The 15,000-nt window shown below is 37.9% G+C and overlaps 1 protein-coding gene across 1 annotated transcript in view; it reads right to left on the bottom strand.

Annotated features, from left to right (window-relative positions):
- LOC137982585 (collagen alpha-1(IV) chain-like) overlaps nt 1–15,000 on the bottom strand; it is a 75,451-nt gene that overhangs the window by 46,059 nt on the left and 14,392 nt on the right. Inside the window, exons 11-19 of the mRNA XM_068829698.1 lie at nt 14,977–15,000; nt 13,957–14,055; nt 13,255–13,383; nt 12,732–12,758; nt 12,070–12,123; nt 11,021–11,083; nt 9,120–9,164; nt 8,074–8,181; nt 6,562–6,757 (exon numbers count right to left, since the gene is read on the bottom strand). The exon at nt 14,977–15,000 is cut by the window's right edge and continues 12 nt beyond it. Coding sequence (XP_068685799.1) covers nt 6,562–6,757; nt 8,074–8,181; nt 9,120–9,164; nt 11,021–11,083; nt 12,070–12,123; nt 12,732–12,758; nt 13,255–13,383; nt 13,957–14,055; nt 14,977–15,000 — 745 coding nt within the window. The remainder of the gene's footprint in view (nt 1–6,561; nt 6,758–8,073; nt 8,182–9,119; nt 9,165–11,020; nt 11,084–12,069; nt 12,124–12,731; nt 12,759–13,254; nt 13,384–13,956; nt 14,056–14,976) is intronic.

The raw sequence follows: 15,000 nt of genomic DNA on the forward strand, positions 1-15,000 counted from the left end.
CACAAAGTTCTTAATATGAGTTTTGATGATTTTGATGAGACAAATCAAGTAACATCAAATGAGAAATAAAATTCACATGAATTAAATCTGATACAGATTTCTCTTCATTTACATAAACGTTTCTTTCAATTTTCCCTGTTAAAATGTCTTAAATCATCAAAAATACCTAGTGTACATTAACACTTGAATGCTGACATTTAATAACTTATATACAATATTCTCGTCAGATCTGTATCACATTTACAAACTCGAGGCAAAGATCTGCCACTCATATTGTATATAATTATTACTAATAGTAATTATTACTATTAGTAAATTTGTATTTTAGAGGGAGTTAAGTCTCCTCCCAATAAAAATCCAATGTCGTATCATTAACCTTTTGATGTCCAAACCGGCCTAAAACCGGCAAGACTTTCTATGTTACTTTGTCTAACGCCAGAGAATTTTACTCGTCAATGGGGAACCCCTGGGAGTCAATGGGTTAACCCACTCACACCTCAAACACCCTAGGACACCCCCCCCCCCCACTCTGACAAGTAAAGTCTTTGAAAGTGCCATTCTCAGGGGTCAATGGGTTAAAGAAAACCTCATAATATTATAATAAAAATAATAATAATAAAAATAATAAATTATTACAAAATAAAAGAACATTTTTTTTTAACATTGGCAATGTTGAAACGACTGTATGCCACAATCATGCACTGAGATTAGATCTATTATAAGCTAACCAGTTGCAATATTAGTTTGTACAACAGCTACATGTTATCATGTTAATACCAAACATGTTTTAATTATTTCACATTTTATTACAATTCTTCAGTTGACAGAGTTCAGTCATCCTTTGTTTTTTTTCCTTTTAGAAACACACATGTATGAGTTACTTTCATGTGTTAATACATAAAATACATTGTTACAATAAAATACAACAAACTTTATTTACACTTGAATTTTAAGTAGCAAATACATGCTAATAGAGCGGTTTTCGATTGAGTGTCGAAAGTAATTAGATAATTACTTTGGTTTATGATTAATGCACTCACTGATTTGTTCAAAGTCCTCACGCCATTTTTTTCAACCAATCAGAAGTGAAATCAAAACCAATCGTGGCTCACGCGTGCACATTTGCTCACGCTTTGTGTCGGTTACTTGTAATTACTTTGAGTTTTGATTGGTTTGCCGGATTGCCTCAGTCCTTTTTGATTGGCCAAAGTAATTACTTTGGTTTTGGTTTTACAACACTCAATTAAAACTCTCTCCGAGCAATAATAATAATAATAATAATAATAATATTATTATTATTATTATTATTACTACTTGATATAAAAATGATAAATGTTAATAATAAATTATAAGTTTCAGCTCTTAACTGGGGTTAATGGGTCCTAAGGGAGTACTCTTTTTTTCCTCACTTGTCCCTATTTTACTCTACTCTCCTCACCCTTGCAATGAAGGCTTGTCAAGTAGTCAATAGCTCATTGTGTAGGTCAAAGTACTTTCACTTTTACAATGTAAAGTGGCTGCCAACGCTTCCAGTAATTTTCCACAACATCACACGATTCTCACATGTCTCGCCTTATGTAAACCCCATACCATTAGTCAGCCACATTTCAGCTTTGCTCTTCAAGCAAGTGCCTTGGATCGCACTCTTTTAGATTGCATTTTTCCCACCCTCCCAACCAACTGAAAGCTTTGTCTCCTTTAATCGCTATGGCTGTGCATTGTCTTGCAAATTTTTATGTCTTGCTATTCTCATCTATTTTATTTTAGTTTGGTTATTTTGTCTCATAGTTCATTACATTATATTATTCTGCATATTATTCCCTCTCCTGGGCATGCGAATATTCCCTGCGGCTCTCCGCTTTTTATGTCACTGATGCTTAGGGACTCCTTAATCGTGCTATGATTTGTTTACCCTAGAAACAACCAGCTAGAATATATCCATGTATCAGTAAATCATTCCAAAAACTTTGCTGACCCCGACAGTGGTGCACACACCAATACCATCGAAGGCGTGTGGGCTTTGGTCAAGAAGAAGTTGAAGTGGATGTGTGGTACCCTGTATGAATACATACCCAGCTACTTGGATGTCGACCAACACGCCGGTAGTGTGTCGGCTGATGTGTCAGTAGTGTGTGCTGACGCGCTGGTAGTGTGTTGGTGGTGTGTCGACTGACGCGTTGGCCGACGTGTTGGCCAAAGCGTTGGTGGGATTGGATTCTTAACTTTAACCTGTTTATCAATCAATGTATAAAATGACACCCATTGCACAGTTGCCATGACAACCGTTTTGCTTCCAGCTCAAGTTTGTGTGGAACTGGTGTTTCCACTTTTTGTCTTAACCAAACACCATTCACACTCGATGAGTTGAAGACCTACAGAAACCCGGGCTCTATTGTGTCTCTTGAGCAGGACTGTCTGTCTCAGCTGATTTCACATTGACATATGAGATTTTACTGCCCCATCAGTAAAATACGGTTAATGGAACGTGACCATACTAAAAGGGGCTATTCATGTCGGGTTAGTTATCTTTGTGTTCTTTGTAGTCGGTCGTTCAAGGTCATAAAATCAATGGTTTTGTTGTAAATAAAATGAGGACATAGTGACTTTGTTCCTAGATATCAGTTTATAACGTACACCTGCATTGGCCAAATCTGTTAAGGCCTCATTCATAACTGTAAAGAGCATGTGTAATACCAACCTGCTCATAGAAGAAGCAGTACAACTGGCTACTTTAATAGAAAGCCTCAGTTAGCCGTCCAAGGTTCACTTGGCAGTTTGTCTTCTATAGTAAACCAACTACAGTACCGCTCAGAATTAACCTAACAGGGAACGCTGAACAGAACGTGTTACATATTCGTTCAATTTCCGTTCAATTTCCGTTCTCTTATCCGTTCTATATCTGTTCTATACCCGTTCCGAATCCGTTCCAGCTCTGTTCTCTTGTGGTTCCATTGGACGCGTTCCATGTAACGCATTTACAAGAAAAAGAACGCGTTCCTTTGAACGCGTTCACAAAAACCGGGAACATTCACTGCGAGATGAAGATGGGATTGTAACTTCGAGTCAAGCAGTTAGTCTTTTCCTAAAACGAGGTTTTTGCGCTAGAGATATTTTAAAAAAGTTAAATTATTGCAGTGATCAATAAGATTTCTTTTTCAATTGTGCAAAAATATAATATTTTGATTGTATACAAAAAGTGAGCAAAACAAGGACAAAAGATGACTTACGTATAAATTTGGCCTTGCGCACGGTATTGCTTGTCAAACGCTTACCGACGATACCCGAAGTTTATCTGTTATTTCTTTGTTACAAAGTATTTATCTGTAATAATAACGAAAACAATAGCTTGTCTATTATGTCTTCTGTTTATTTTGATACTTTCCTTGTGTTGATTTTGCTTTGTTAGTGCACAGCACAAAGACAAAGTTGGTGGAATCCGAAAATTTTTCGTTGGACGTTACATTTTGATCCGAAACATTGCACTTTTAATTTCGTTTCTATCGTTTGTATCGCTTTAACCTTTCTATCGTTCGTTTGGTGCGCGGCAGCTATCGTTTGAAAGAATGGAAAAAAAGAAAGGTTTGAAGTGTTTTAAAGGTTTCGAGGGTTTAAAGTTTGTACTTTGCGTGAGAGAATTAGTCACGTATTGAATAAAAATTGTCACGTGCTAGGCAACCAAACTTGTTTAGTGAAGCAGAAGGAGCCAGTTGTTTTGTTTGCGTGCATTTCACGGCTAGTGGAATTTTAATGTGTATTTTCGGTTATGTACAAAAGAAATATCTTTAACGAACGATTAAAGTGAAGGAAACCATTCAAACCGAACGAACCAAACCACAGATCAAACGATAAATTTATTTTTGGCGTGTTGGTTAAAAATTTAGTGCAAAAACTAGTCGCGTACAGTATGTTGCCCAGTATCCGGACACTTCAGTTTAGAAATGTTGTAACTTTCCTTCCTTAGTCGCAAGAGTTCTGAAATTTGGCCCAAAGACAGTCTATTTAGTCTGTAATATGACGAAAAAAATATTTAAGTTTTTTACCTTTGTATCCGTCATGAAATTAATATTTTTGCAGAGCTCGAATGTTGCCCAGTATCCGGACAGCGTGCCCAGTATCCGGACACTACAAGAACAACGTAATTAAACATAAATTTGGACAGGAAAGCGACTTTTAAGCCCATCTTGCTCTTTCAAAGTAGTCTGGCATCCGATTCCAAAAATATAAATCGGCTTGGGAACGTAACCTAGCATCTTGAAACAAAACATAATAAATTACTAGGGTATGGTGGGGAGAACTACGCGAGCGGCTGATCAAGGATAGTCTAGGGCTGTGAAGAGAAAAGACAAAAAAAGAAACTAACAAAAGCGATTTATTTTTGTTCTTTTCCCTATAACATCCTTTTCAAATGTTTATTTTTAATAAGTCTTGTCCGGATAGTGTACGCAGCTAATTCAAGGATTTTGCACGAAAACCCTAACCTAACCCTAACCTAAAAACACTGTCCGGATACTGGGTATCCGACATCCAAAACTTAGTTAATGTTTATGGCCTCCGTTATTCCAAACCAGTAATATTTTAAAGCTAATTATTGCATTTTTTGAAAATTTAACTTCTTTAAGTATCCTAACCTCAAATATTTTAAAATTTCTTTGAAACTATCACATTTTACAAGCCTATATTTGAACAGCACTAGTTTTACTGCGCAGTAAACAGCGTAAATAGTAGCCATGAAAATTTGACTCACGTGAACAGAACGGCGCCTTCTGCAACTGTTTCTCAAGCTGTGAGCCCGCCAAAACGTGGGTTTCAAAGCTGGAATGTTCTGTAACGCTAGTTCTGGTTCTACAACTCTAAAAGTACTCATTGTCTGTGGATGAACAGTATTATCCAACTAATGCGTTCGTAAATTTTCAAGCCTCTTTGGCCATATTGAGAAAAAGAAAATATTCACACTAACATCTCAATCCCGTTCACTGCAGCTGTTTGTCTCGCTGATTTGAAGTGCGGGTTTTTAAGATATTTGAAGCTTTCTCTTTACCAGCTAAATGCACATGAAATGCACATGAAGGGGAGGTTCTCTAGAACGCGTTCCTGCCTCCCTCCCTCCCTTTGGAGATGGGTTGGGTTTATCGCCTTGCCTTCATTAAAATTGGGTCACTCCTGCGAGGTGCGGTTAAGTCTGCGCAGCGACTTCCCCCAAGCTTGTTGGCTCGTTTGCCTTTGTACATTGCTCGCTACCAATACTCTTGTCCAATCCAGCACGTGCTGTTTACCAATCAGCTTGTAGTGCCGGGAAGATAAGTGAGGTTGTTCTATATCACGCAATCCGGAAGTCGCATAGGCTAACCAGTCACAAGGCAGTGTTCCCCTCAAAAAACGCCAATACGTCTGTAGTCTCGTTCTATTGCACCTTACGTTATGCGTTAAAAGCTAACTATGTTGATACCAAGGAACAGTGACATTAACAAGACATTTCATTTACAACCAAAAGGGGCTGGAGCCAAAAGCGTTGCCATGGTTACATCATACTTTGCACCATCTTGCACTTTCTTAATGGGGACTTTTTAGAGATATTCTTGTTTTTGTGATCCACCTTTCAGTGGAACCACTGATGACAACATCAATTAGCTAATTTGCATAACACAAAAACTCAAATGTCCAAAAAAGATACTTGAGGTATTTGAGCATTGCATTTTATCCCCTAAATACAGTAAAACCCCGCAAGTAAGAACCGATTTTTCCCGAACCTGTTAGCCTAGCTAAAATGTGTCAGTTAGACACAAGAAGAAGAAGAAGAAGAACCTGTTGACCCTAAAATTTGAAACAGGTTCTTATTTTCTAAAAAAATATGTGCACTTTGGCAAATAAGGCCAATAATAATAATTATTGATTGATGTTCTGAAGATTCATGAGATCTTTCGATTTCACCTATTATAGTCCTTTTTATGTAATAAAAAAACTTCTTAATCCTGAATTTAAATTTTATTCAAATTTCATGTAAGGGATAGGGAAAATCTGACTGCAGCATAGGGGAAGAAGGCCAAACACCATTAAATTCTGCTATCTACAACATGATTTCTTCCTTCAGAAAGTAAGAACCTATTTAAGAAATGAGATTTCTTCATCAATATTTTTCTGGTGATAGTTTCCATTAAATTTTATGTAAGGATCTATTTAGGCTGAACTTTAAAATGGACAGTTACTTAAAGGCTGCAGGGATGACGCAGTGGAGAGCACTCGCCTCCCACCAATGTGGCTCAGGTTCCATTCCCAGATTTGGCGTCATATGTGGGTTGAGTTTGTTGGTTCTCTACTCTGCACAGAGAGGTTTCCTCTGGGTACTCCAGTTTCCCCTCTCCTCAAAAACCATTATTTGACTTGCCTTTTGTTACAGCAATTGTTACTGGTAATTTCAGTTTGCAACATCCCCAATTAATGCTCCAGCACCAGAGCGACTGAACATTTAAATGAAGTTCCTGTCCTTTCCTTTTTCGTGGATTTTACTATACCACAGGAACAAGTTATCCTACATGAACTCTACTTAATTAATAGTAATATTACCTGGTAATCCAGGTCCACCAGGTGGTCCTGTTGGTCCAGGGTCCCCTACAGATCCTTTGGGTCCCGGGGGACCATCATTTCCTCTTGGGCCTTGAATGCCTGGTGATCCTTTGAATCCTCTGACACCCGGGAAACCCTTGGGGCCTGTGTCCCCCTTCGGTCCACTTGGACCAGGAGGACCAACTCCTACAGGACCCTATTTTACACAGTCAAGCAACGTCATTAGGATAGACTGAACCTGTATTTCACAACTTAATTAATATTATTAAAAACTGAACTACAGATATCAGATTTCCAGCATTTTTATTGGCTTGCCGGACACAGGCTATCAGTTCATCTACCTGCTGTACCTAATAAATTATGGTCAAGGAACGCATCAGCAATAAAGCGAGCTGAAAACATTTTTGCAGCTCTGAAAAAACATGGCCGTTTTGGACCGGAATTGACTGAGGCAGAAATCAATACTTCAGACAACAATGCTGTTGATCCTGGAGTTTTTAATAAAACATTTATTCTACTCGGGCTTGCTGGATATAAATGATTAAATATACACAAACAAATTACTCAATTCTGATTGGCTAGGAGAAGTGCAGTTCAGGTGTAACAACAGTGCAAAAAGTGTAATACCAGTGCAAATTACACATCAAAATTTTAGATTATGATTGGATAATAAACAATAGGGTTTGGTCAGAACCAATCAAATCTTTTGTTTTGAAATCAAGCATACACCCTGGATGGCCCAATTTACAGCGAAATTTCTCCCTGATTGCGTGATATACGCATGCATTTCTTCTGCTTCACCAATTTTTTCATGTATATTATTAATAAGTAATCACATGGTTTTCCTTGTGCAGTTTGGAATAAATGAGCACTCGTAAATTTTTTTGGCCCTGAAAAGCACCTATGGGGGGTGGTCAATTAAGTATGTATGTCTGTATGTAAATTGCTGTTTGGTCGTCTTTGAAAAAAATTACTTGTGCTTATTTATTTCAAATTGCATGAGAAAAATTGGCACTAAGAGTGGTGATGTTATATGGGAGTGAGACATGGCGTCTGAGGGAAAATGAGATAGCAATTTTGAGAAGGACTGAGAGAGCAATGGTAAGAGCAATGTGTGGTGCAAAACTGATGGAGAAAAAGAGGACAGAGGACCTGATGGAGATGTTGGGATTGAAGGAAACAGTGGTTAAGATGGCAAAGGCAAATGGAGTGAGATGGTACGGGCATGTGTTGAGGAGAAATGATGGGCATGTTCTGAGAAAAGCGTTCGAGTTTGAAGTGAAGGGCAAGAGGAAGCGAGGACAACCAAAGGAGACGTGGAAGACGCAAGTGGAGAAAGAGAGCAAGAGTGTTGGTTTGGAGAAAAAGGATGGCATGAATCGAGCGAGATGGAGAGAGGGAGTTAGAAAGATTGCTGACGAAGTGGGGTAAATCTGGCCAACCCCGTTTACTTGTGGTGCTAAATAAAATTGTGCAAAATTTAAAAAATTCATGAAGTCAAAAGTCACTTACTGGGTCTCCCTTGTTGCCAGCTGGTCCTGGTTCACCTTGTGGGCCCATCTGTCCCACGGGTCCAGAAGCACCTGGTGAGCCTTGATCTCCTTTAGGGCCCATTTCTCCCTGTAATGGAGGACCAATGTCATCATAAATTTAAAAAAAAAACTCAGTTTCTTTCACCTTTAGAACTGGAAAACATATCACCACACCATTGGACTCAAAGAATATTATATATTTTTAAAAACTGGATCATTGGATAATGCAATTTGAGAGTTTTGATTGGCTAAGCCATCATGGGTTATGAGCCATTATACCATGATCTACAAACACGGCAAGCATATGCATGATTTTTTGGGCCTTTTTATTTTTGTAGTCTAGTTTTTTTATATTTTGGAGGTGTTTTTAATAAAACAATTCCACTCGCGCTTGTTGGATATGAGATGATTATAGCCAACTCGGCGCTACATGCCTTGTTGGCTATCTATAATCTCACATCCAACAAGCGTGCTCACGGAATAATTGTTCAATATACTCTAATGTTATTCAGAAGACTGTTTCCTTCGATTGCATTTTTTATTTCACATCTTTCCTTACTGTTGTTTAAAACTGACCAGAAATTTAATATACATGTAGCTGGATGAAAGAAAATGATGACAAAAAGACTTAACAGCTTAAAAAAATAAGAACTGCAGTGTGTGGATCAGCTTATTAAGAATGTAAACATTCTTTAGTCTGAAAGCCAAACACGCCTCTGCTGCAACTTACAATACAATATCTGCATCTGGGCACACTGCGTTCTAAAATGTGTGTCACGGATGGTCATGGTCAAGTTACAGTAACATGCAGTGCAATGTCACTGTTCTTGCTTTTGAAGTTTTCAGAGTTTCATAACAAGTCCCTCTACTACTGAACTACATGTATAATAACATTGAAACGCCAATGCAGGAGCAACAAAGGGGTGGCTTGTTTTTGCCACACAAAGGAATGAGGAGCATTCCAGGTACACTGTAGCAGGAAACAGATATGTTGATAGTGTTCCATAACAGATGTTAAACCCACACCTTTTCTCCGTCAGCTCCTCTCTCTCCAGGTGGACCAGCATCTCCCTGTAGTAAAACAATAATAGTAAATCACATCACTGAAATTCAAGTTTCTGTCCAACCAAACACTTTTAATTTGTTTTACAAGTTTAGCATGCTGCAGCTGCCATTACTTGCATTTGCCATGGCAACCTTAGTGCTATTATGATAAAAAATCATGTCCTTTTTTCTTCAGATTTTGAAAGTGTGATTGCCCTACACTTGACTGGCAAAAATATGAGATTTGATTTTTATTCAAAGGCCAGTGTTTAATTTGAGTGTATGTTTTGGATTTCACAGTCCCCCACTATTCACGTTTCAAACTGACCAATTGGGTTGGATCTAGGGAGAATGTGTCATTTACTCACTAGCTTGAAGTTTCAGCGTGTAAACGCAGCTTATTACATGTGCAAAACAGGGGTTTTAAAGTCTGAATTAAAGCCCATTTAACTCCTGCAAGTGCTGCATGTTAATTCAGCTGCATACACATGAAAATGTTGCCTTCTTAAACTAATGAGTTTATGATGTCATTTTCTCCTTGATCTAGCTCTCTCAAGATTTTAAAGTTAATAATGGCGGACCATTAAATTAACATAGTTAAATCATAATAAAAATGAAAATGAGTCTTTGGTCATAGTACACAGAGCACTTTAAAATTTTCTCATGTATAATTACATGTATTTTGTTACAATAACATATATTAATGTTGACCTTCTTGCAATATTGCTCTTGATAGCCACTTGTTATTAGATTTCATTTTTGAAAGCCCAGGAGAAATAAATTTTTGGCCCTACTTCCAAGCTGCAATCTATTTCCAATACGAAGTTTGTAGCAGCTATCTTAGGAAGAATACAGTTACCCCAAGCATTGACAAGGTTGGGTCTGCAATGGTTCTAAGTCATCGATCCCTTCAAATTTTAACATTTGACCCAAGAGACAGGGGAGTCGGATTCTGCAAAGGCCGGTTTACATGCTACGATTTGTCTGACTTTATCGCAGCACAAATTGAAAGTGTATTTTGACATCTAATTTGCAGCCGATTTGTGAAAAAGAAATTGGTTAGATTTAGAAAATCTGTTGTAGTGCAACAGATTTTTGTTGAGTCGGGCCAACACTTTTAGAGGAGCCAGGATGTCAATCAAAATTTAGAGAATAGGGCATGTGGACAATATAGAAGCAATCAAAATTGCGGAGATCAAGAACACATATGGAGTGTTACAAATACATGTATGCAAGCCAGCGAGGCATGACCAAAAATAAGCAAGCCAACAAGCTAGCCATACAGTTATTGAATGCTAACCATTTTAAAATGGGTGCTTAGACTTAAATGCTGTTTATCAGCGCCACTTGAAATGGGTGCTTTGACTTGAATGCAAGTCAACATGCCTCGCTGGCTCGCAGAGTGTGCTTCCTCCATGTATGATTCATTCTTTGATACATCGGCCTTAATAATAATTATTACAGAACAGAATAACATAGCCAAACAAGTTTGATGTAGCAAGGCTTAAGCTGCCACAAGAGAATCCATTTCACATTAATCACCAGCCTCACTGAAAAACAAGGCAGGTGAATATTATTAATAGTTCAACAGGCTTGTTCTCCATGGCTTAACTGAAATCATTGAGCTGTTTGTGAACCCGACATTGTACATATACTTTTCCCTTTTTTATTTTTAACTGTGTCTGTCTTGTTTTGTGTTTCCAGCCTTTACATGTATATACCAAAAAAGAAGCTTCTTCATGTTTATTGTAGCCAGGTGGTGTCCAACAGCCCAAAAGAACATAATTATATCAACAATTAGTCGCTCTGTCAGTGCCTTGTAATGCTGCAAAACAACATTGGACTTTTACAGTAAGTACCAGTTAAATGTTCAAAAAGCTTACCTGTTCACCCTTCTGGCCTTGATCACCTTGTCGCCCGGTCTCTCCTTGGAGACCATCAGGACCCTGAAACATATAAGTAACTGCCCTAAAAATACTGTATTGTCAAAACACCTTTACCTGTTTGCACTTCAAGACTGAAAAGATTTGGAACTTCACCCCAGAATTTTTAAAGGCTTTGGTTCAGGATCAAGACTCCGGGAAATGTCAACTTACATTTTTAGAGCCGAAGTAGTTGGTGGTTGTTGTGGAATGTGCAAGATTTTGAGCAGCGACACCGTGAAAGTGAGTAACGAGGTGCATGGTGGCTTAGTTCCATAACAATGGTTGAAGCAGCTTAGTTCCATAATAGCCTTCTCACAGCTTCACTGCTTGCTTCTACTATGCAGGTTAACATTTTTCTTGAACTTTAATTCACCAGAGCTGTACTCTGTCCAAAAGGGTCCACAATCTACTGGTTCCAATAAGGCTCTAAATAATATTGTATCATTTGAAGAGGCTCAAGAATCCTGCAAATAGCCTTTCCATCATTTTGTTTTTTGTTTCAAAAGACTAACAATCTTTAATTCTGACCTTTTGACCACTAGCATTCCCGCATTCCCCTACAAACCACAATTTGAATTTGCATGAGCCAAGAATATTGATATGGAAGCTTTTAGTACAAGAACATTGGAAATGAGAACAATGTTATTATGACAGAAAAGGTTAGAGCAACTAGTTCGTATGACCTTGAAAAAGTGTTTGCAATTTGTTTCTCCTTCTTCCTGCCAAGGAAACTCCTAATGGGCAGTAGACAGTTCGATTGCCCAATCACATTACTGCGTTTCAAATGATGTCAAAGCGAAATGCCAATCGCTTTCCAGAAAGTTCCACGGAGAGATGACGTTGTTTGCATTTCATGTTTGCTAAGCCGATGAAAATTTGCATTCGTTCGTTTTTGTTCGATAAGCCAATTGAATGTTTTGCATAAATGTTTGTTTTTGTTCTTACGTTTATCTTTCAAGGTTATATGAAAGTCGCACTATGAATAACACAAACCATTGGTTACATACAGGGGCTCCCTGATCTCCTTTCTCTCCTTTTTCACCTTCTGGACCTGCATTTCCCTAGAAAGTTAAGAAAATATGTACCATGACTCAACACAAATTACTGCATATAATTATAGTGGACAAACTCATGAATAACAATCTACATATTTTTTTTTTATTAAAGAGAATTCCCGTAATAAACATTGAGCTTTTATGTGTTGTACAGTGCCATTTTGAAGAGTTAGCAAAAGTAAGGTAGCAGTCATTTGGCCATAGACCAATGACTAAGCTACAGTATGGGTTGTATTTATAAGATCTCATCACAAACTTCTTAAAGGTTATCTGAAAATACAAACGCAGCACACTCTAGTTTGTGACAAAAACTTGTCAGGAATGAATCCAAGTTATTTTCTAGCTCAGTCATGTGTCAGATAACAGCTAGTTAAGGGCACTTTGTGCAGTTCATAATAGGCAATGTCAAGGAGAAAAGTTGGAAACAAAATGTTTGTCATAAGATTGTATGGAAAGATTAATTTAATTTATTGGTATCTTGTGAAAAAAAAATAATATCAGAGATTAAAAATTAAATTATGCTCTTTGACAATTATTATAACTTTCAACAATAACGTTGATTAGCATGGCTACATTGCAGATAAATATTTACAATCATGCATTATTTTTTTTACCTTTTCTCCAGGTTCACCAGGTGGACCCTGAAAAAAAAAAAGCAAAGCAAGTTTCCTTATATAGCTACAGTATGTATAATTATGTTAGGAATGTCACTGTTGACGCAAGAATAAGAGGAACTTTTACTGTTGAAAATAGTTTCAGAGCAAATTGGCTCATGAAACATTTGGAGAAGGTGATGAACCTCTAGAGAACAAAACGCCAAACTTTATGTACGAGAGGATAAGGACGGTCTTTGCGCTAAGTTTCCTACAAAGCATTGTCAGCATCAAGAGTTCAAAACAAATGTTGCTTTATAATGATACTATCAGATTCTGGTAAAATTAGCATTTAATTTAATGCACATGTTGCAGTTCAAAATTTTCTAAACCAGTTCAACTTTGATTTTCTTTTATTTCAGGTTATGATAATGAATAGTAGACAGAGAAAAGTCTAAATTGAACTGGTTTGAAACATTTTGAACCATAACATACTGTACTGTATTGTACATAAGGCCTACCAGTATTGGTAATGCTCTCTTACTTTGATTACAGTGGCATTCAGTTGATTTAATTCCTCAAAGTTTATAGGCGCTCCCTTTTCTCCAGGAACACCTTTTTCACCCTTATCCCCTTGTGGCCCTCTAAGCTGGAGAAATTCTCCTCGGTTTCCCTGTTTAGAAAAAGGAATGGATAAAAACAAAACAAAATGACAAATCAGTTATACTACAAAAACCTAGTTCAAGACACAGGGGTACTTTTTTGGTAGTGGTACAGTACATTACCTGTTTATTTACAAATGACTGCATTACATGATTAATACCCAAGGCCGAAGTGTTGCCAGCCCAAACCAAGCATGCATTCATTAGATGTTATTAAAGAGGACAACAGCCTCAGCTTACCACCGAAGAGGAATTCCAAATTTGAGCAATTAAGGTTACGACAGTAATGATTACGATTGATGACGATGATAATGATGACAGTACTGTTGTTGTTGTTGTTGTTGGGGGCAGTAAAAAATTACTGGTGGCAGTGATGGCAAGGAATAATGATGTGATAGGCAATGATGAAGATAAGCTTAAAACTCTGCTGCTAAGAAGAGACCCAAGACCATGTCTACATGTATGTGTATTTGCATCAAGTTCTGACTAGTTCTTGTTCAACCTCATTTACTTCCAGAAATTAACATGTGTGTTGCAACACACTGAACAGAAAACGTGATAAAATGTAAGTGTCATGATGATACCTTGTCTCCTTTTGGTCCTGGAACACCTTTAGTCCCATTATCTCCCCTTTCTCCTGTTGGTCCTTGAGGACCATCTTGTCCTGGATCTCCACGCATTCCCTAAACATTGATAAGTGCAATGTAGCTGAGACCTTCTTCTTCATTTAAAAATTAAATTTTAATGAATCAAAAGTGGTTCAGCATTGTCTGTACTCTTATCAACAACAACATTCATCATCACAGTGGTCAAAATGAGTCCACAACAAATTTTGACCACTGTGATGATGAATATCCTTGTTGATAAGACTTCAGACAACGCTGAACCACTTTCGATTTCTTTTTTTTACCACAATATTCAACGCCAAAGAAAGTTTTTGATGATTGGTTTATTTCCCAAAATGAGCATTCCTGATTGGCTATTACATTGCCTGACAAATTGTGGCGAGCATGACGTGTACAGCATTGCCTAGAGTCTTATCGACAACGGCAAATTAGCCAATCAGATTGTGAGATTACAAGCAATTGTGGCAAAAATTATTTTACTTGGCAATTTACTAGGAATGCCTGTTTCTTCTTCCACCCAACAACTAGCTTTGCATGTCATTAAAAAGGACTGACTTTGTCCACCAATAAAAAATAGGTTAAGTCTGCATATGAGCCAAGTGGTCCATCAGGCCAGAGCTTATCCCAGTTACCATGGCATGAAGCGACTAAGAGTATTTCTACTCCCCCCCTGGATGGGATGCTAGTCCATCGCAGGATTACCCCTAGCATTACGCCGGTACCCATTTATACACCTGGGTGGAGAGAGGCACCGTGGGAGTAAAGTGTCTTGCCCAAGACCACAACACAATGTTCCCGGCCAGGACCCGAACCTGGACTATTTGCTCCGGAGTCGAGCGCACTAACCATGAGGCCACCGCGCGCGCCTCCCACCCAATAAAAATAAATAAATCAATAAAATAAAAAATAGAAAATAACCATACTTTATTTACCACACCCTTTACAACAAGAGAGCAATTATTATTACTGTATACTTACAGAATCTCCTGGAGGTCCTTGGGT

This window comes from Montipora foliosa, chromosome 13 (genome assembly GCF_036669935.1).
Source record: "Montipora foliosa isolate CH-2021 chromosome 13, ASM3666993v2, whole genome shotgun sequence".
In the NCBI taxonomy this organism is placed as follows: Eukaryota; Metazoa; Cnidaria; class Anthozoa; order Scleractinia; family Acroporidae; genus Montipora; species Montipora foliosa.